The following is a 23904-nucleotide window of genomic DNA, read 5'->3' as shown; positions in this document are numbered from 1 at the left end:
CGGATCAGCGCGGCACCCTCTCGTCCAAGATGGCATTGGCCCGCTCCTCAGGGACATGTGGCCTCACATGGAGCTTCCTCCTAGCGCTCCACTACTGCTATGAAGAATAGGCAGAGGGCCAACTCTCCCCCGGACTCTGACAATGGCTCTATCCGCTCTGCCTGCCATTCCCCTGACTCACACCGCTTGTATGCTGGCTGGGGCTTGGAGGCATACATTAAGGCCTTGCCAACTAGGCATGAGGATGGAGCTCTCTATCAAGCGGGAGATCTATGAGCTGCGCCGTGATGTTACTGACAAGCTGGAGGAGGTGGAACACAGTGTGGAGGAGAATGTTTCTACCCTGCAATCCCATGAAACCATTTTAAATGACCACACTTTGCAGATTCAACAATGCATGCTCTCCCAAGGGAACAGGGCCAGACATAATATACGCATCCGTGGCCTCCCGGAGTCGGTTGACACCAAGGACTTGGCCCCGGCAGTCATTGCAATATTTAATGACCTGCTCCAGAAAGATAAAGATGCTCCCATCTTGATCGGGTCCACAGGGCCCTGGGGCCCAAGAATCCCAGTCCAGACCACCCCAGGGATGTAATTTGCAGGGTCCACTTTTACGCAATTAAGGATGCCATCATGCAGGCAGCTCACACACAGGAGGCCATCCACTTTGATGCATGTGTCCACCTATTACCTGATGTTTCCAAGTTGACCTTAGACCTGCACCAGGCCCTTAAGCCTCTCACTGGAGCCCTACAAGCTAAGCATATCAAGTACCGATGGGGATTCACCTTTCACTTGTCTGCCTCTCATGATGGAAAGTCAGCGGCGTTCTGCACACTGGGTGATCTCTCCAAGTTCCTAGGGACCTTTGAGCTGCCCCAGATGCCTCCCGGACTGGCCAATACACGCTGCTACCCCTGGGTTTCAAGTCTCCTCTGGCTGGCGGAGACAATCTAAGAAGCCTAGACGTTCAAGGTCGGAGGCCTCCAAGTCAACCTCCGGATGACTGGACCAAGCTCACCCTCTGTCTTTGTTTCTCTTTTTACAAGATTTAGACTATTGAGACCTTCCCTTGTTGAAATCTATGGTCCTGTTGGGACACTGTGCTATGGACTGTTGCTTTGTTGTTCATGTCCACTGGGGGGGGGGGGGGGGGACGGACACACACACACACACACTTCCCTGTTTTCCCTGGTTATGTCCCTTTCCAGCACGGTAGTCCCCAGTTGACTTGATCCTATTATTTTTAGTACACAGTTTGTCCCCCCAAATAAGGAGGCTCCCCCCTTTCTCCCGATCATTATTCATGCTGATTTGGCGTGTCCAGATGCCTTTAACGTGACCCTCCGGGCTGCTAAAGTTTCACAGTATCTGTTGGGGAATCACCCCCCCCCCTGACATATGTGCACAGTATGTTTTACTATACAGCCCTGCAGGCTCCCAGGCTGTTAAGTTTGTCGCTATTGTTCTGTGATTATTGCTCTGTTTTGGTGTGTGTGGGCATCTCTAGGCAATGACCGTGACCCCCCACTTAGGACGTTCAGCTCCCATTGTGGTATTAGCCGACATGATGCTAGCAACAATGTTACTATGGCCGTTCCGGCCTTGTTTTTTTCACTTCCTTTTTCTTTTTTCTTCACCTCTTACGTTCTCCTTCCCCCTTCCCACTCCCTGGAGAGGGAGTGCTCGGTCCTCGTAGATACTTGTGAGTAGGTGAGGCATAGGAGATCAAATCAAAGACACCACATGAACAATAAAAAAAGAGGTGTGGAAGGGTAACAAACCCTGGGATTTTTAAGGTGTCCTGATAAAGCGTAGATCAAACAGATATGATAAACAAACAATAATTTATTAGAAAATGAATAACATAGTATAAAAAAGATACACAAAACATTTATGATCCCTGGGATTATTAACGGCTTCAAGGAAAAGCTGCAGCAGAGCCTGTTAGGAAGGAGCCCGACATGTTTCGCTCAGAAGAAGAGCTTCATCAGGAGAAGTGTAACAGGGTAAACTAAAAATACAAAGAAATAATAATCCATAAGCATTGAGCATTGTATATAATGCCATAAATATAACATTGGACAATATCATAGATGTCAGAACAAGTGTACAATGTAATTTATGACTGAAAACAATCAAATATTGGGAATACATAGATTTGTAATACTGTTAATACAGATACACAGATCACAAAAACTGGTTTTAAATCATCCAGTGAAATGACCATGAGCACTCTTACCTGACTGGGCCAAAGGTAATCCAATCGAGTTTAAACAACACCGTTGTGTAACCATAAAAACATATACATGACTGAAGAAAAATCTTCCATAGTTGTTGCCAACTTTAGCCCGCACAACCGGAAACCCCACTGGACCGAGTCCGTCCACACAGGATGATCAAAAACTGCTAAAGTAAATAAAATGTGACAATAGTGAATGCAGGGAACTAATGGCCCCTGTAGATTCAAACACAAGGGCCAAATGATAGCAACCATGCCATAGAGTATTCAACAAATACCAAAATACCTGATCAACTAGAGGAAGTTGGTTCCAAATTAGCTGGACAGATATATTCCAGCCTAGAAGGGGTTAACCAAATCACTGGTCTATGCTTAGCAAGGGATGACCTCCCAGGCTGAAAGGTACTGTTAATTAACAACATAGAAAACATAGGAACCCATCAATAAGGGTGTTGAATCAAACACATATCAAAATAGCATGCCTAATACACCCTCAAAACAGGGGTGAACCGGCATTAAGTATACCATAGAACAGGGATATGCAATTAGCGGACCTCCAGCTGTTGCAGAACTTCAAGTCCCATGAGGCATAGCAAGACTCTGACAGCCACAAGCATGACACCCAGAGGCAGAGGCATGATGGGACTTGTAGTTTTGCAACAGCTGGAGGTCCGCTAATTGCTTATCCTTGCCATAGAAACATGGGAGACAAACCTGCAGTGGGAGGCTGGATCTGATGAGACAAGATATAGAGCAGTTATAGCACAGACCCTGTCAACGCAGGACCATCAACTGAACAGCACAGGCTGTGCTTTTAAATACCCTCCTGGACTGCGTGTGACATCACCGCAGGGGGTGGGCTATAAACAGAGATGACTAATGGCTGGACTGCAACAATGGGAGATGACAAGGGGATGACAGCCCACATGATCCAGCCCGCCCTGCAGCGGAAAACGGGCCACTGTGCATGCGCTGTGACGCATGACGAGCATCAGAGGAAGGGTGACGATCGTCGGCCATGTTGGAAACTGGCAACCAATCGGGATGGAGACAGGAGGAGCCAGCAAATGGTGAATGAACACCAGCCTAGCCATCCGCCCAAAGGGGGCGGCGACTAACAGTGCAAGGGATTTGAGGCCAGGCAATCATCGTGGACTTAACCACACTGATTGACGCCATCAATAAGGCTGGAAAAAATACCCAGAGCATAAACGAGTGGGATGGCCCAAAAACTAAAGGCCATCCCTGCATTCACTATTGTCACTTGTATTTACTTTAGCAGTTTTTGATCATCCTGTGTGGACGGACTCGGTCCAGTGGGGTTTCCAGTTGTGCGGGCTAAAGTTGGCAACAACTATGGAACATTTTTCTTCATAGTCATGTATATGTTTTTATGGTTACACAACGGTGTTGTTTAAAACTCGATTGGATTACCTTTGGCCCAGTCAGGTAAGAGTGCTCATGGTCATTTCACTGGATGATTTAAAACCAGTATTTGTGATCTGTGTATCTGTATTAACTATCAGTATTACAAATCTATGTATTCCCAATATTTGATTGTTTTCAGTCATAAATTACATTGTACACTTGTTCTGACAATTATGATATTGTCCAATGTTATATGTATGGCATTATATACAATGCTTATGGATTATTATTTCTTTGTATTTTTAGTTTACCCTGTTCCACTGCTCCTGATGAAGCTCTTCTTCTGAGCGAAACATGTCGGGCTCCTTCCTAACAGGCTCTGCTGCGGCTTTTCCTTGAAGACGTTAATAATCCCAGGGATCATAAATGTTTTGTGTATCTCTTTTTTATACTACGTTACTCATTTTCTAATAAATTATTGTTTGTTTATCATATCTGTTTGATCTACGATCATGACACCTTAAAAATCCCAAGGTTTGTTACCCTTCCACACCTCTCTTTTTTTATTGTTCATTTACCGGGATGTGGTGTCTTTGATTTGATCTCCTATGCCTCACCTATTCATTTGCTATACCCAGGGTGTTACCCACCCATCACTCCCAGGAGGCATAGTTGTTTATCAAATCACATTGTGCATGTCTGAATTGTGACATCGATCATAAATGCATGATTTATCTTTGTCTATTTAATGGTCTAAGTCTTCGCTTTTTTTTTTCCTTTTTTCATTATATATATATTTTTTTCTTCTCCCTCTGCTGTGTCCACCAGTGGGTGCTCCATTAGTTTACAGATGGCTGAAGGCGTGGACATTCAGTGATCACCATTGTTCCTCCTTGGACATTATCCATTTGTTGCAGCAAATGGCGGCCTATCGATGGACCGTTTTTTTTGCCAGACTCCAACGCATGCTCGAACGCAAAACCAGACTATTCTGGAATAGGTGGTACTTTCTCTAATATATTGATAAGATTACACCTTGGGGCCTCAGGATTCAAATTTTCCCCACCCTTTTTAATGTGAGTTCAGATTTCAGGGTTGAATGGGAAAACAATCTCCAGGGTTGCTCTGAGAAAATGATGAGTTTACTATGTTATCAATACTCATCTGATCTCGCAACCCTTGATCTTGAAATTGAAGGCTTGTACAATGAGAACAGTTTCATCACTAGTAACGAATCATTTTCCTCTAGAGAACTTACATTAAATACTGATTTGGAAACCTATCTATCCACTCTTAAAGAATAAAGAGAAAAAATTTATACGGGATAAATTGGCATATGACAACAGCCAAGCATACAATTGGGCATCTGCCAATAAAAATCGCAGACGTCACATAAATAAAAACGAATTTCAATCCCAATAAATCCATTCTGAAGTAACGCAATATGCTTTGTCATATCTACTTATATTTGTAATCAATACATTGTTTCTTTGACCATCTGTTTTACACTGATTTTCCTTGATACTTTGTAGTTCGTTTTAAACTCTTGAGGAAGCTCAAACGCGAGCGAAACATGTCGAGTGAACTACAATGAGTCGTTTCACATTGTTGAAGTTTGTTTATTCAAAGACTTCAGTTGTTTTTTTCTATTTATTTACAGTTGTTTTTTTCTATTTATTTATATTTGTATGTATTAATAAATTAAAAACGTTTTCTATTTTTCTAAAACTGGTGTCTTGTTAAACTTTATCAGCACCGCTTCATAGTCCCAGGGTTCCCAGGTACCCATTTCCCTTTTCCTTTTTTGTATATATGGGATGAGGTGCTTCTAATTTGAGTGTCTGTATATCCACAAAACATTATATATAGGTAATAACACCAGAGATTATTGATCTAGAGAATCTCCAATTGCCTCCTGAGGAATCAGGAAGGAATTTGGGGAGGCGTTCCTCATACAAGGGTATATGTAATGTGTTAAAGGCGTTTCTTGCATGGATGCTCTGCAGACCAACATTTGAGCCAAAGGGTATGTGTACCAAAAGGAGGTTCATTCTAGATGTGTAATGGTGAAATAAACATAATGGCTAAATAGCCAACACACTGTGCACTAAAACATGATGAGATTGGCTATAACGGCCCAAACCGTGGAGATGACCTCCCCAGAAATAAAGTAGAATCTCCACGGTTTGGGCTGTTATAGCCCATCTCATCACGTTTTAGTGCACAGTGTGTTGGCTATTTAGCCATTATGTTTATTTCACCATTACTATAGCGCTTATCAGTTTTTTATTATTTACATGTCAACGGTTGTGTGCACCTTTAGATATAGCAGCTTTAGTATTCCATTTATATATTTTCTATATATTTTATGTTTACTTAGTTCACATTTCATTACTCGCAGTAGCGCAATAGATTTTATACTTTTGTTTTATTCTAGATATATGGTTTGCAAAGTGTGTTGGCCTATCAACAAAAGAGTAGAGCTACAGGAATGAGTTCCTACTGCTGGAGGATCTATTGGTATAAATCCAGGATTCTGGAATATAACCTTGGACCTAAAAGCTAAGGTTTGGCAGATGGACATATTCACAGTGCCAGGTTGCAGGGCAGGACCTGTGAGGAAGAATAAGGCCTTAGAAGGGGCTTCTAGCCTTTTATTCACTAGATTTTTTGGGGTTGAGACATGTTACTATACAAGACCAGCTGCATTCGGGAATTGATTAATCAGGATGGGGGGAGGGGCTGGTAATTTTAAGCATACATGGCAGTTGGCTTAAAAGCCCCATACACACTACTGAGTTTAATGGGGGAAAAAAAACCTCAGGTCGGAGCCACTGTAGTAACAGTTTGAGGTTAGTCCGCTGCTGTGCTATTGTGTACTGACAGAGTGTACCCCCACACCAGAACACTCTGGTCACCGTTCTCAGCCATTGGTTGAGATCGCTGATCGGGAGGCGTTAGGCAGAACCTTTTCTGTCGTAACCCGACGACAGAAGATAGCCTAATGGCCAGCTTCTGTCGCCATGTCTACCAAACATACAGGTCAAATGACCCCGCCTGGCATTCAGCCTGTGTTTAGCAGGCTTTAGTCTAGGCATGTGCTTCAATAAGCACCAAGATTGTATCTCTAAGCATTGGCTTTGTATCTGCAGATGGAGACAATTCCTGTACCAACTTATTAAAAATGAGAAAGGTACAATCCTCTGCATTCCAAATTGACTGTGCAGAAGCAACTGCTGTCCTGGGGAATCCAGACAGGCCTCGAGGTCCGCTGCCCTTGCACTTACGATCCATCATACATGTGAGGAATTTCCTACTAGGGTGCCAACAAAAAAAGCTGATTGCGCAGGAAGCCCAACAAAACATTCCATAGTGGGAGGAGATGACAGGAAAGGCTGAGCAGGTGTGCGCTCTCAGCATGCCTGGCAAACCAACTACAGACCCATCTACATTATACATTAAAAACTATGACACCATTTCAGTTCAAACTCTTACCAGCATTTGGGTAACATATGATGTAGGATGTAGTACATTTCCCAATGGTTTCAATAAAAGGCCTCATTTCAAGAGCACCCAAAGCACAGTTTAAGCCAATGCTGTAAAAGAAAGAATTTATTGTTATGAAGTACTGGGTACCAAATCCAGGCAATATTTACATTCTAATGTACAGTATACTTACATTTTAGCTTTACATCATATATAGATAGGCTCTATATTATCAGTTTTGTCACATAACCATTAAAGTATAAATCTTACCCATCAGTAAGTAACTTGGCAATAAAATAAGCTTTGACTAATGTAACTTATCTGTAGAATCCATCTAGAAGCTGGAAATCACAGTACTAGAAACCACTACAGTGATCTTCACTAGATGCTGGGTCCCGTGCTGAGCAGCTGCTGTGTTCTAATCTGAACACAGGTTTTGTCTTATGCCAGAGATTTATATACATACATATACACATATATATATATATATATATATATATATATATATATATATATATATATACATACATATACACACACACACACACACACACACATACATATACACACACACACACACACACACACACACACACACACACACACACACACATATATATATATATATATATACACACACACACACATATATATATATATATACACACATATACACATACACATATATACATACACATATATACATACACACACACACACTAATACAATTAGAATATCAAAAAGATAATTGCAGCAATTCAATAAATAACTTATTTTTAACCGCTTCCGGACCGCCCCACGTACATATACTGCAGCAGGGCAGTGCATTATCACGTACCTGTGTGTGATTCATACACATGGCGAGGTCATGTGCGCCCCCCGCCATTGTGGTCATTGGATTAGATTCAGAACCGATCAGGTCCAAGACAATGATTTATGGCATAAACCTGCTAATCGGTTTTTGACGAATGGCAGAACGTCCCATGCCTGTGTAATGCAAAAACAGCCACAGGAAATTATGCAATCTCCAGTTCCAGCTTGAGAGGAGAGAGCATCCACCATAAATAAAGCACTACACTGACACCAGTGCACACAGTTAGGCACCTTTCCCCCCTTATTACAGAATTTATTAACTTTCTTGGCCTATCCCTCAACAAAGGCATTACTAAAAAGAATCAAATTGTTGAGCTCCACATTTCAGCCAGACCGCCTTGGAACTGCGTGTGGTGTCAACTGTAAGCAAAAATTGAACCGAAACGTATGAGTGTTTTTTTGTAGTGTGAACTGACCCTAAAAATACATGCACCATGTTTTCCAAGTGTTCCAGTGGCTCTACTTCACACCAGTGCAGTTTCCGGTGCAGAAACTGACTGCATTGGAGTGAACTAGAACAATTGGAATACATGGAATACACTGTGCATGCAATTTTAGCATCTGGTATGAACTGGCCTTCAGACTTAAATCAGATAAATGTAAATATACATATCTGCTTTACCACCACATTTCCATAGACATACATGGAACTTCCATTTAGAGTGACCTGAAAAACAGTTGAATCTGAACTGAATAGGCATGTGAAAGGACCAACTGTTGATAGGGCAACATTCTCTGCTGTGTAATATGTGCCACTGGCACAAAACAATTACTCCCAATAATTAAAGCAGATATAATCAACCTGTGGTGTTTGCTGCAGCTACAGTTTTCCACCATTTATAGTAGGGTTGTCCAGATACCGATACCAGTATCGGTATCGGGACCGATACCGAGTATTTGCGCTAGTACTCGTACTCGCGCAAATACTCCCGATACCAAAATAGAATACTTTTTTTTTATTTATTTTTTGTGACATCGAACACAAATTGGATGGCACCATTGGATGGCACTGATAGGTGGCACTGGCATTGATTGAATGGCACTCATAAATGGATGGCACTGATAGGTGGCACTGGCATTGATTGGGTGGCACTGATGAGATGCACTAATAAGCTGCCTCCCTGCACTGATGCACTAATGGGCACTGATAGGTGGCACTGGCTAGCTGCACTTTTGGGCACTGGCACCGATGAGCTGCACTGGCAGTGATCACTCCTTCAATGATATGTAGTTTTCCAGTACCGTATGCTAAAAAACAGCCCCACACCATGATGTACCAGTTCTTCATAATTCTAAAGAAAATATCTTTGGTCTGTATTGTGGTTTGAAAACGGTCACATGACATTAAAAAAAAGTATCGGTATTTGGTATCGGCGACTACTTGAAAAAAAGTATTGGTACTTGTACTCGGTCCTAAAAAAGTGGTATCGGGACAACCCTAATTTATAGTGTAGAAAATTAAGAGTACCGGTATATAAAACACAGATGGGTAGCTGTGCTAACCCTAAAAAATGTATTATTGTTCTCATTAACATGCCAAATAACCAAAAATTCCATCAATGCTCAAATCAATATATTCTTATAAGTGATTTCTCCAACCCATGGTTGTGCTCACATCAAAGTGCTCAATATATTCACTAATCCTCAATCAAATGTGCATACAAGGTGATTGAATACAAAAAAGTCCCAGTGATGATTTTTTAATAAATTAGTCTCACGTGCCACATGATTAACCACTTAAGGACCCCCTACCGACGATATATGTCGGCAGAATGGCACGGCTGGGCACATCCGTGGCCGCGGGACTCGCGTACCCAATCGCCGCTGGGGTCCTGCGATCGGTCCCGGAGCTGAAGAACGGGGAGAGCTGTGTGTAAACACAGCTTCCCCGTTATTCACTGTGGTGGCGTCATCGATCGTGTGTTCCTTTTATAGGGAATCACAATCGATGACGTCACACCTACAGCCACACCCCCTACAGTTGTAAACACACAAAAAATAAAAATGCAATAAGAAACTATCCCTTTTTTGTAAAATTTTGCGCAAACCAATCGATAAACGCTTATTGCAATTTTTTTTACCAAAAATAGGTAGAAGAATATGTATTGGCCTAAACTGAGGAAAAAAAAAATAATGTTTTATATATTTTTGGGGGATATTTATTATAGCAAAAAGCTCTTTTTGTTTATAGCGCAAAAAATAAAAACCGCAGGAGGTGATCAAATACCACCAAAGGAAAGCTCTATTTGTGGGGAAAAAAGGACGCCAATTTTGTATGGGAGCCACGGCGCATGACTGCGCAATCGTCAGTTAAAGCGACGCAGTGAGCTACACCTTCTGGCCTAAATGTTTAACACCCACCCGAATCTTCTGAGGGTCTGAATGGGAAATACACATCCACTAAGTCTGAGACAGAAGCTGGTCTCAGAAGAAAGACATCCAAGTAGCCACGAGGCAAAGCCTCGCTGTCCCAAAAGTTAGGATAAGAGCGAGCTCCTAGCTGAAAACCCATGGTGCCAACGCCAGATCAAAAGGGAGGGCCACAGGCTGACAGAGACCCTCTCTCATCACAAAGCACAGAAAAAACACTGACATGTGCAAAACGGGACATGCATGTATGCGTCCCTGATATCCAAGGACGCCAGGACGTCCCCCGGAAGGAGCGCAGCTACCACTGAACGAATGGATTCCATGCGGAACTACCCGACGTTCACAAAGGTATTCAGGGCCTGAGGCCCATAGAAAACCCCAAACCTCTCATCCTGCAGGAAAGGTAAAATTACCCCGCAGCTTAGCAAGTCCCACACTGCCCAAGGCAGACCGACGGGCCGGGAGAGGAAGACACGAGGAAAGAACTTTGTTCTGTGGATAGGAGGAAACCCCATCTAGTACTCCGAAGAGACCACCTCACAGACCCACTGGTCGAAAAGCAGGGATGTTTCACCGAATTGTGTACCTGCAAGCTGCCCCCCCACCTAGAGACAGGGAGGGAAGGCTACATACATTGGCAGGATTTGGGTGCAGGCATGATCGGCTTACACACCCAGGGATGGATTAGTCCCCCATCTGGGCCGCTGACGACCTGGGAGGGTTGCCCATAAATAATAACACACACACATAGTGTGTATGTATATTATGTAGGTGTATGCACACATGCCTTTGGAGGAAACCGGAGTACCCGGAGGTAACCCACGCAGACACAGGGAGCAACAATGCAAGCTCCAGGCAGATTGGTGTCAGTGTCTGGATTCGAACCAATGACTCTCTTGCTGCCAAGTAATGGAGTTAACCACTACACCACCGTGTGCATAAAACCATTCAGAAACAGAAGCCCTGGATAACCAGGGTGCAGCATTCAATGAAGCATCACAGACCTATATGAGGCCCTAGACCAGCTAGCCCGCTAGCCTAATAACTTCAGGAGAGTCGGTGCTCCTCCGCTGTCTGGTGCAAAATGCTCACTCCGTGAGTGACTAAGACCCCAGAGTAGTGGCCACAATAGCCGCAAGACAGACCTCAGCATGGTAAACATGGAACGGGTCAGTACTTCGGATCTTCTATCAGTCAGATCCATACAAACGGGGCCTTCCGCAATAGGATGAATGGTCACCTTATACATGACACCATGTCCACCACCGGAGAAGAAGTCCACCTCTTGAAAGGGCTCTCCTCAAAAGGGCACTGAACCGCCTGGTTGTGAGGGACTACAAAAGCCCTCAGCGGCTTTTCTCATTCCGCATCTAAGAAATTAACAAAGGGCACAGAAGGAAAAAAAGAGCGGTCTAATTTGTGCGATCCAAAAAAGACAGAGCCCTCAGCAGAAACCCAGCTGCACTATCCAGCTACTTTCAAAGATTTTTATTTTCACAAGATATAAAATACAATGTGACATCAAATAAAACAATGTGGCATATAAGACAAAGTATTATTCATCCATCTTACTACAGCAGTAGACATGAGGAGAAAAAATTTAATGAAAAAACCTGAACAAAAAAAAAATAACCTGAAAAAAGCATACCAAAATTATACCCAGTGTTCTCCAAAAATAGAATTAAGTCAACTAGTTTCATACTTTAGTACTAGTATCTTAATCATACAGACTAGCTAAAAGTTTACTGAGATCTGGAGAAATTCCAAAGTTGGAAGAGGGAGAATAGCCGGAGCAGATTAACCCATCAGGAACTTAATAATTAAGTGCAGTGAATGATTGGCTTATTTTCAGCCTGCACCGGCACCCCATATGGGCGCACACTGTGCCGGTACTAGCTGACAATGTGGCTATTAAATTATGTTAGGACGAAACATTCAAATGTGAACCATAATGTACTGAAATTCCTAAAAAAAGCGTTTTCTTCATAAAAAATTTCAAGTATATTAAGTGTGTAAAATATAATTAACAATATACTAGAGGCTGTATTATAGGTAGAAATGTTAAAAGGAAGACAATACGTATGTCTAGATCAGCAAAACCCAAATAGACAAATATTAAGATAAAAAAAAGAATAATACTAGAGGAATATTGTGGTGGGAAATCACACAATCCCCGGAAGTAGAGAAAATAAAAGAGAGTGAAAAAAAGGTATAGAAAAGAAAAGAACATGACCAAACATTACTGAGTCAGCTTACGGATATGCTCCCTATAAAATGACCATCTGATGTCCCCAGGATCACAGTCTGCAATAACCCCAGTTAGGCTAAGTATGAGTATGATCTCCTGGCCTTAATGATATACCCGCATGATGGGCCCACGGTTCCCATATAGTCTCGAACCTGTCCTTCGAATCTAGTAAGATACTAGCCAATTTTTCCTGGGCCATAATCCAAGAGATTTTGCGCTTGGCGGTCAAAAAGGAAACCTTAGGTTGTTTCCAGGCCCTGGCCAAGGTAGATTTAGCCCCCAGCAAAATAAAATGGATCAGGTTCCGCGAAAAACTTGGGGATCTTGGGATCAATATTGTTTAAAAGAGCGACTTCCTGGGATTTAGGTATTTGGAAGCCTGTGACCTTATAAATGAGATTAAAGATTTTAGACCAGTAACGTCTAATTCTAGGGCATTCCCACCATATGTGGGCCATGGATCCAAACAAACCGCATCCCCTGAAGCAAGTAGCCTCAGAGGATGGGTACATTATTGATAATTTGGCAGGGGTGAGATACCACCTAGAAATAACTTTTATATTGGCCTCTATTAGAGCTACATTCAGGATGCCTTTATAAGCCCTCGAAAAATTTTGAGACCATAAATCTAAATCCCAATCCAACTTTAGGTCCCTTTCCCATGCTGACATGTAAGGGGTCTTACTATCTTGGACAGCTAAACATTGGTAGGTAGTAGAGATGCCACCCCTCTGCTCCTCTGCACTTCCGCACCATATTTCATACGCTGTGAAGCACGGCGGTAGTGGTTTTTCCTTCCAAATCTTATGTAGGAAATGCTGTATCTGCCCGAATCTGAAAATTTCCGAGTTCGGGAGCTTAAGTTGCCTCTTACAGTAAATAAGAGTTAAGGGTCCAGAAGCGGAAAAAAATTGTCCAATTTGGTACAGTCCTTTATCTAACCACCATTTAAATAAGCTAATATCCAAGCCCGGGATAAATTCTGGGTTGTTAAAGATGTGGGAAAGTGGCTTACAACCCGAGATTAGCGTTGGAACATTTTGCATCCTGTCCCAAAGTGTCAGGGAGTGAGATAATACCGGTGATAGAAAGGCTGGTCTGTCTCTAGGAGGAACCCATAAAAAAAAGTCTAGTGTGTACGATGGGGTGGCTTGTCTTTCTATCTGGATCCAGTCCGGCTTCTCATACCGTGAGTAAATCATCGAAAGTTGAGCGAGCCTCGCTGCTTGGTAATACCATACTAGATTTGGAAGACCTAATCCCCCATATTTCTTAGGTCTAAGCAGGGTACTACGGGGTAATCTATGACCTGATCCCCCCCATACAAACTGAATAATTTTCCTCTGCAGAGTTTGGAGATGGTCCTTTCTAACTGATTGGGATGGCCCTAAAGAGGTATAATAAACGAGGAAGAAGGTTCATTTTAATAGAATGAATCTTACCTAGCCAAGATAGACCACTTTTAGCCCAGGTTTTTAGATCTAATTCAAGTTTCTTGTATGTAGGCGGAAAATTAACCGAATACAATAACTCAATTTTGGGGGGAAGGTTAATACCCAGATACTCTAAGAAGTCATCCTTCCATTTGAAGTCAAAGGAGGTCTTCAAAGCCTCGACCGTACCAGGCAGTAAGGAAACATTTAAAGCAAAAGATTTTTTGTAGTTCACCTGCAGGCCCGAGACCCTGGAGAAATCCCCCAATATGTTACATAAAATCGGAAGAGAAGTTACTGGGGAGGTAATAAAAAGTAGCATGTCATCTGCGAACAAGCCACATTTATGTGTTTGAGTACCGCAGGAGACTCCTAACACATTAGGATTAGAGCGGATAGCAATTGCTAAAGTTTTGATGGCAAAGACTAAGGGCGAGAGGGGACACCCCTGTCTAGTCCCCCTTGCTATACTGAAAGGAGATGAACAATGTCCTAAGAGGCGTATCAATGCTTTTGGGTTGGAATACAAGGACCTGAGTATGCCTAAAAATTTATGACCAAACCCCCAACGTTCCAATAGAAGAAATAAATAGGGCCACTCAATGGAGTCAAAGGCTTTGTGTAAATCTAGGGATAAAAGCATTCCCCTCTGTTTAGGACCCCCCTCCCAATTGGATTGCAGTATAGAGACTATGTCTACTGCCCTCCTTATTTGGTCTGGTCCTTGTCTTCCTGGGATGAAACCTACCTGGTCTTTATGAATGTATCTACTTATGACGGAGGAGAGACGGTTGGCCAAAATTTTCGTTAGGATTTTCAGGTCATTATTGATGAGTGAAATAGGCCTATAGTTTTCAACCTCCTCTGGGTTTTTATTAGGTTTCGGGAGTACGGTTATAAAAGCGGTATTGAGGTGGGGATCTAGAGGGGAGCCCTTAATCTTTGCATTAAAGAAACTAGCCATAAAGGGTGCAAGAGTGTCCGAGAAAGCTTTATAATATGGTGTCGACAGTCCATCTGGACCCGGGGCTGAACCCGTTTTCAGATTCTTAATGACCTCCATAACCTCCTCAACAGAGAATGTAGCTTCTAAAATGTGTTTATGAGTCGAAGAAAGCTCTGGAATAGGTAGTTCTTGGAGAAATCTCGAGATCCCTTGGTCCCCCATAACTTGTGACGTACTGTAGAGTTTGGAATAAAATTCTCTAAATGTTTGGAGAACTTTATTGGGGTTAGTCGTAAGATTTTGGTCCCCGCCTCTAATCTTAGGGAAGGATACGGTCCGGATTTGTGGAGTTAACCTAGAAGCTAACAGACCCTATTTTATCTTTCTGATGGTAGAACTTAGTCCCACTCCAGCGTATGGCCTTTTCTGCTTTGACAGTTAGCAATAAATTAAGCTCCAACCTGATGGCGTCTATCTGAGCGGCCAATTCCTTGGTGGGTGACTTTTTATGTTGGGATTTGAAGTCTGAGAATTTGTCTTCGAGCTTTTTAATATCCATAAGTCTTTTTTTTTTAAATCTTGAGGCTAAGCTAATTATTTTCCCTCTAATGGCTACTTTATGAGCCGCCCATAGGACTTCAGGGGAAATTTCTCCTACATTGTTCAAAGTGAAATATTCCTTTAAGGAATTTTCTATCTCCTTGAGTACAACTGGGTCACTTAACAAGGATTCGTTTAAACGCCAGTTAGAGCTCGTAGAACGAGAAAGAGCATTCCTTACAGATAAGCAGACAAGAGAATGGTCCGACCAGGGTATGTCAGTAATAGAGGCCTTAGAGGTGTAGGGAATGAGATTAGGAGGAACCAAAATGTGGTCGATCCTAGCGTAGATTATATGAGGGGCGGAATAATGAGTGAAGTCTTTCTTACTTGGATTCAACTCCCTCCAAATATCTATCAATCCTTGGTTATGGAGGGTGCGAGCAATATTCAGACTAGCTCTAGTGGGACGCAAAAGCTGTGATTTGTGCGGTTTAGATCTATCTAGGCCTTGGTCGAAGGCGACATTCGAGTCGCCTCCAAAAATAATCTTGCCCTCTGTAAGAGGTAGCAGAGCCTTAAGTAGATCCTAAAAGAATGTGGCCTGACCTTTATTTGGTGCGTAGTAAGAAATAAAGGAGTAAACTACCCCTTCAATTGAGCCCTTAACAAGTAGATATCTGCCCTCCGGGTCTCCATGCGTGGATATATGGCTAAAAGGACAATTTTTAGAGATGAACAGCGCTACTCCCCGTGTCTTGTTTTCCGCGTTTGCTAACTAAAAGGTGGGATAGTGTGAGTGTATGAACTTTGGACAATACCGAGCTGGAAAATGAGTTTCCTGGAGCATTACTACATCAAACTTGGAAGCTCTATAGTGATCGAAGGCTATCCTCCGTTTCCTGGGGGAGTTCAGGTCCTGCACGTTATGTGTAGCAACCCTTAGTTCCCTATTTAACTGAAGTGGGTCAGACATCTACGTGATAGTGGGATGTGTCAGGAGGAATCCCCAGCCGACTCGGTAATGAGAGAGAGATGAAAAAGAAAGATAAAACAAGGAGAGGACAGAAATATAAAGAAAAACAAAAATTGAAGCATATATTTCAAAGTACAGTCTAAGTCCATGGCTGTGGAATAACCAGCCATGGATTTACACAACAAAAGTCGCAGACCCCTTAAGGAGGTCTGACTACCCATCCCGCAGAAGCGAGTCTCGCCTTTGAAGGATGGGGGGAGGTGCATGCGAGTCATCCCAGACCCAATTGAACTATAAAATAAAACATTAAATATAAGGCACAAAAAAATATGTTCGACCCCCAGGAACCTCTGATGAGAACTGAAAATGAGAAATAAAAATTATAAAGAAGTTTCCTATAATAAAAATTGTAAAAATAGGACAACTCAACTCGTGAGAATTTTGAGGTCCAGAGGTACCCCTCGCCAGGGAGAATCTCCAGGTCCCAAAACAGTAGCTGTAAAGCCTAGTAAACAGTACTAGGATCTTTAGGGTCACCAACCTATAATACCCCCGAACTCTGCCCGACAACAGAAATATTAAAATTAACCCCTGGGCAAATAGAGATTCAAACACATCAAAATAAAAGTAAAAATAATAAAAAAAAAAAAAAAATTACTGAAAAATTCCCACCCCAGGAGGGATTAGAAACAAAAACATGGAGAAAGTCAAATGAAGCCAACTATATCCCCCCATGGAGGGAACCTTACGGCCAATGGACTAATTGAGAGAACCGTCCCAGTCCCAAAAACAAAAGGAGAAAAAACAAAACAGAGAATGCTTCTTCCCCCTCCTTTTCACCCATTTCCACCTTCTTTGGATTTTTTAGGCTTGCCGACATTCCACATCGGGGATATTGGGCTGGAAGGCGATGGGCGCTTGGCGGATGTTGTAGCGGCTGCTGAGGTGTCCATAGGAGCTTCCTGAGAAATTAGCTTGAGACGGAGCAATAATTTCTCTCCCTCCGATAAGCTAGAAAAGACATAGGTCTTGCCTTGGAAAGAGAATTTGACAGCGAAGGGAAAGTTCCAGCGATATTTAACATCCCTTGAAGAGAGAACATTAAGGATGGGTTTTAGAGCTCTCCTCTTTTGGATGGTTGTGGGAGAGAGGTCTGCAAAAATTTGGATCTGATGACCCCTACAAGATAGTTGTTGGTGAATTCTGGCCTGTTTCATGACCTCTTCTTTGGTTGCAAAGAAATGTGGCTTAACCACGATGTCCCTCGGGAGACCATCCTTCCTGGGCGGGCCCAATGTTCTGTGGGCTCTGTCTAAATTCCAAACGATAGGGCTTAATAGAGGGTATGAGTTCTTTTATCAGGTCTTGTACAGCTTCCGCAACATCAGTAATAGTCTCTGGGAGACCTCTGACCCTAAAATTATATCTCCTTGTTCTATTTTCAAGTTCGTCAATTTTACACAAAGCTATATCTAGTTGATCTTGTAGGGTCTGGATATGAGCTGCGTTTTGATTGGTACAAGAAACTGTAATGTCCAATTTGCTCTCTATAGCCTCCATTCTAGAACCCAGATTGGCAAAATCAGATTTCATGTCTCTGGTGATCTGTGCTGCTGTATTAGCTAGACCCCTTTCCAGCAGATTAGATAGCTTCACAAATAGATCCCCCTGGGGGGAGTATTGATCCCCTCCCTGCTGGGATGGTGAGGGAGTTGTGAGATGAAGGGGAAAGTCAGGCCCTGCTGGAGACAGGGCATAGTCCTCCAACGTGCGGCCCAGGAGGGATTCAGTGGAAGCTGGTGAGGGGAGTTGTATTTGGTGCCGTTTGCTCTGGATGGCCTGACAATAGGTGAGGGTAGCAGGGGCTATCACTTGCCTGACCTCCGTCTTCCCTCCAGCTGCCGCATGTGCGTGTGTTGCTGCCTGAGCGGCGGCCATCTTGGATTCGCCGTCCCCGCCGGATTTGTTAAATTCCGGACCTAGATCACATTGGGCGGCCGGGATAGACATCCACCTAAAGTCCCTGGGGTGTCCGCTATCGGGGTGTCCGGGAGTCGAATCCCGAGCTGCGTTACGGTGCCCGTTAGGAGGATCGAGGGTCCGGGATGCTGCGGAGCTCCTGGCTCAAACGTCCATCTTGGTGCTCCCGCGCATGCGCACTCCCTGCACTATCCAGCTAAAGAGTCCCTTACAGCAGCGAGAAGTGCACCCATAAATGCCTTATCCTGCAGACCCAGGTACCTGGTCCGTGGCTCCATGACAGAGAATTCCCCAGGGGATAATGGGGGGAGGGGGCACTCTTAACCCCAACCCGTCCGCCCCCACCCTGGCACCAAATTGTCCAGGACTAACAATAAAAAAACATCTGTGGGAATCCCAGGTACCCGCTGCCACCACAAGCATGTTGGAGAAGGACCCAGAGACTGACTTCAAATAGTAGCAATACATACACACAGTGTGTATGTATATCATGTTATTGTATGCACTCCACAAAAAAAACGGAAGCCCCCAGGCCCTATTCAGGGCATCTCACCCCTTGCTGCGCTGACCAGGGGTACCCAGGGGACTCCCCTCAGGAGGAGACTGCCCAGCGCTGCCGTCCGCCCTCAGCACACGGCGTGTGGGGAGGAAAATAACTGAGGTAACTTGCAGCATCTGAAAGGACTTGTGTGCGCCATAGATTCAGCACTAGGGGTCAGGACTACCCAAAGATGGCAGTCGAGCATTCAGAACGCAGCCACAGGAAAATAGCCGACCGCAATGTAAGCTGTGCCATAGCGCCAATGGGAGTTTTCTTTTTTTTTTATTTATGTCAAAGAAACTGGTCCGCAAGGACTACAAAAACAGTAAGAACACAGAATCAGCAGCGCCACAGGTAAAGGTACATTTACACAGTTGTCACAGCAATATTCTGGAGCCAGGAGGCCATGGACGGTGGGTGTGGAGATTTCCAATTGAGTGGTATGCAGTGTTTGGCTGGGTCAAGGAGGTGGCGGATGATTGACTTTTTATATACTTGTGTCGGTATGTCAGTCGCATGTAGAAGAAAAAATGCTGGGTCGTCCGGGATCGTTCGATCCGTGAACTGTTGGTTAACTTGACGGACACCCTCCCAGAACCCCCTAACCCGGGGGCATGACCAAAATATATGTAGGAGGGTGTCTGTCGCTCTGGCATCGCCAACAGTGGTCTGAGGATGCCGGGAAGAGCTTGTGCAGAAGGACGGGGGTTCTGTACCAGCGCGTGAGAATTTTATAATTGGTTTCCTGGTGTCTGGAACACCTGGAAGACTTGAGTAAATTGGATTATCCTTTCCTTCTCGTTAGTGGTGAAGTGACAGTTCAGGTCTCTCCCATTTCTGAAGGAATGAGATTGGATATTCACCCGGAGGTAGTATAAACAAGGCATATGTCAAAGAAAGTGTATGTGCGATCGCTCCTCCAAAGTCGTGAGGGGTTGTTGTGAAGTGTCGGGGGCGGGGGGGCGGTATGGTCTTGAGAAAATGGCTGAGCTGTAGGGCCCTCATGAAGTCTAGTCTGAAAGGGCAGTTGGGATCTGCCAGCTCAGTGTACGTCTTCCATCTACCTAGGGTGCTGAAGTGTGACACCTGATGATACCCTGCCTCCCGTAGTTCGCGGAACTTCTTATTGTGTAAACCTGGTTCAAATTGGGGGTGGCCTATCACGGGTCTCAAAGGGGAATTACGAGTCGAGAAGAAGGATCTCGACATCAAGCGTGAACACTCCCCGGCCGTGTTGCCAATTAGCGGTTGGTGCTTGAGTTTGGGTGTCAGGGCAGTGTAGCACCAAGGGGTCCTGGAGAGTGGAATTTCACTTTGGTCCTGCTCCAGCTGTGTCCACAATTTAGTGTCTCTATGTCTGTTCCAGTCAAGGAGTCTGCAGAGGTGGCATGCTTGGTAATATAAGCGTACGTCTGGTACAGTAGGTGAACCCGATTTTGTGTCAATCTCACTCTCTTTCTCGGCGAGATTGAGCACCTACGAGCCCCATCGCGGGAGCCAGCGCCGAGCTGGCTTGCCGCGATGGAGACAGAGCCGTCATAGAAGCGACGGGAGATCCGACTTGGATTCCCGCCAATTCTACACGTGTGCGGCGTTTGTTATGAATCCTGAGGGGGAAGTCCCCGCCGGATTTTAAATAAAAATCCGGCATGGGTACCCCCTCAGGAGCATACCGGGCCCTTAGGTCTGTTATGGGTTGTAAGGAGAGCCCCCCTACGCCGAAAAAACGGCGTAGGGGGTCCCCCTACAATCCATACCAGACCCGTATCCAAAGCACGCTACCCGGCCAGCCAGGAAGGGAGTGGGGAAGAGCGAGCGCCCCCCCCCTCCTGAGCCGTACCAGGCTGCATGCCCTCAACATGGGGGGGTTGGGTGCTCTGGGGCAGGGGGGCGCACTGCGGCCCCCCCACCTCAGAGCACTCTGTCCCCATGTTGATGAGGACAGGGCCCCTTCCCGACAACCCTGGCCGTTGGTTGTCGGGGTATGCGGGCGGGAGGCTTATCGGAATCTGGGAGCCCCCTTTAATAAGGGGGCCCCCAGATACCGGCCCCCCACCCTAAGTGAATGAGTATGGGGTACATCGTACCCCTACCCATTCACCTGCAAGAAAAGTGGTAAAAACACAAATAAACCACACAGTGTATTAAAATATTTTATTTTTCTGCTCCGGAGGCCGCCCCCTGTCTTCTTTATTAGCTCTTTTACCAGGGGGAGCTTCTTCTTTGACGTCTTCGGGTGGGTGGGGGCCGCCGTCTGGTTCCCTTCCACCGCCGGGGGGGGGTGGCTTTTAAAAAACCACGTGGGTAGGTATCACATGGGTAGGTACAGAGCATGATGGGACTGTGAGGCCTATATAGGTCCGATGCAAGGCGCGCATCCGTCATTTCAGCGAGGAGGACCGGCGTGTCAACATCGGGAGAAGAAGAGAAGTGAAGAACATGACGTCACAGCGCGGAAGAAGAACTCACAGCACGGAAGAAGACGTACAGCACGGAAGAAGGGACCGGACTGCGAGACGAAGAACCGGGGTGCGACGAGTCAACAGCGGAGAGCGGCGAGACCCCCCGGATAGCGGAGAAGACCCGTCGGGATAGCGGAAGAAGAAGAGCCCCGCCAAAGACGCCGGAGGAAACCCGCCGGGGGGGTGGGGGCTTTTTTAAAAGCCACCCCCCCCGGCGGTGGAAGGGAACCAGACGGCGGCCCCCACCCACCCGAAGACGTCAAAGAAGAAGCTCCCCCTGGTAAAAGAGCCAATAAAGAAGACAGGGGGCGGCCTCCGGAGCAGAAAAATAAAATATTTTAATACACTGTGTGGTTTATTTGTGTTTTTACCACTTTTCTTGCAGGTGAATGGGTAGGGGTACGATGTACCCCATACTCATTCACTTAGGGTGGGGGGCCGGTATCTGGGGGCCCCCTTATTAAAGGGGGCTCCCAGATTCCGATAAGCCTCCCGCCCGCAAACACCGACAACCAACGGCCAGGGTTGTCGGGAAGGGGCCCTGTCCTCATCAACATGGGGACAGGGTGCTCTGAGGTGGGGGGGCCGCAGTGCGCCCCCCTGCCCCAGAGCACCCAACCCCCCCATGTTGAGGGCATGCAGCCTGGTACGGCTCAGGAGGGGGGGGGGGGGGCGCTCGCTCGTCCCCACTCCCTTCCTGGCTGGCCGGGTAGCGTGCTTTGGATACGGGTCTGGTATGGATTGTAGGGGGACCCCCTACGCCGTTTTTTCGGCGTAGGGGGGCTCTCCTTACAACCCATAACAGACCTAAGGGCCCGGTATGCTCCTGAGGGGGGACCCATGCCGGATTTTTATTTAAAATCCGGCGGGGACTTCCCCCTCAGGATTCATAACAAACGTCGCACACGTGTAGAATTGGCGGGAATCCAAGTCGGATCTCCCGTCGCTTCTATGACGCGCTTGCTGGGATGTGCTGTCACTATTCCAGTGAGTGCGAGATCTCGGCACCATGTCGCCGAGTATCAGCGCGACGCTGTCGTGCTAAAAGCACAATATCACAAACACCTACTGTAGTGCTAGACCTCTGTGCAATTTGGGGAGAGAGCGTTGTCCTACTCAGGCGTGGATGTTTCCCTGCCCAGAGGAAACGGGTAAAAATAGAGTGGATTAGTTTGAAGTAATTCCTGTGAATATGGATTGGGAGAGCCTGCATAAGGTACAGATGTTTGGGTAGTACCACCATTTTGAGGATGTTACAGCGACCAAACCATGAATGCAGACCATTGGTCCAGCAGTTGTTGGATTGTTTTCAGGAGGGGTGGGAAGTTTAGCTGAAACAGTCGGGAGAAAGACGTGGGTATGTAGGTACCGAGGTACCTCAAGGCCGTGTCTGTCCATTTTAAATGAAAATTGTCTAAGCCTTGTAAGCTGGCGGGGCAGGATCCCTATGCTCATCGCCTCTGACTTGGTGAAATTGATCTTTAGATTGGAGAGCTGCCCATAGGAGTCAAATTTGCATAAAAGACTTGGCAGGGAGACTGTGGGCTCTGTGAGGGTGAACATCAGGTCGTCGGCGTATGCGGATACCTTATACTGCCTTCCGTTAATTTTGATGCCTGTGATGTTTGAGTTCATTCGGACGTGGCATAAGAAGGGCTCCAGGGAGAGTGCAAATAGAAGGGGCGATAGAGGGCAACCCTGTATAGTACCGTTGGTGATTGGGAATGCCACTGAGAGTACCCCGTTAGCTCTGACTCTGGCCGTGGGCTCAGAATGGGCAACTATCCAGCAGGTTCAGGACCTTGGTTGCATTGTCCCTGGCATCCCTAGCCGGGACGAATCCCACCTGATCCAGGTGGATGACGTTCGGCAAATGTTTTTTGAGTCTGGTGGCTATAACCTCAGTAAACACTTTAAGGTCAGTATTCAGGAGTCAAATAGGCCGGTAGCTCCCGCATTGAGCTGGGTCTTTACCGTCCTTCAGTATGACCGAAATATGTGCTTGTAGCGTGTTTTTATGGAATACTTTCCCTGGGCCGTTGAATAGGTCAACTTAACGCTGTCTTAGGGATGGAAATAGTGTCTTGTAGTATGTGGTGTTAAGACCATCTGGCCCAGGGGCCTTGCCTGGTTTTGCACTGTTCAAGGCTAGTTGGCGTTCGGACAATGTGATGGGATCCTCCAAGAGTTCCCTTGTTTCCGATGGCAACGAAGGCATAGAAGACCGGGTCAGGTAAGCCGCTATGGTGTGATGCGCAGGGGTCGGCATGTTCAGGTTGTATAGAGAGCCGTAAAAGGCCTCGAACTCACCCGTGATCTGTTGGGGGTAGGGATTTTTTCTGCCAAGCGGTGGTCACATTGTGCGGTATGTAGAATGCAATTTGTTGTGTTCGCAGGGTCTGGGCAAGGAGCTTGCCACACTTACTACCCGATTCG

General features: G+C 45.4%; 1 protein-coding gene across 2 annotated transcripts in view; it reads right to left on the bottom strand.

Annotated features, from left to right (window-relative positions):
• The window catches only part of MTR (5-methyltetrahydrofolate-homocysteine methyltransferase), a 1155773-nt gene that overhangs the window by 735201 nt on the left and 396668 nt on the right, over window positions 1–23904 (bottom strand). For both annotated transcript variants that reach the window (XM_040350739.1, XM_040350741.1), the window contains one exon: window positions 7109–7209. In XM_040350739.1, the coding sequence (XP_040206673.1) occupies window positions 7109–7209 (101 nt within the window). The remainder of the gene's footprint in view (window positions 1–7108; window positions 7210–23904) is intronic.

This window comes from Rana temporaria, chromosome 4 (genome assembly GCF_905171775.1).
Source record: "Rana temporaria chromosome 4, aRanTem1.1, whole genome shotgun sequence".
NCBI classification, from domain to species: domain Eukaryota; kingdom Metazoa; phylum Chordata; class Amphibia; order Anura; family Ranidae; genus Rana; species Rana temporaria.
The sequence above is the reverse complement of the archived record's forward strand: the minus strand, read 5'-3'. Positions and strand labels throughout refer to the sequence as shown.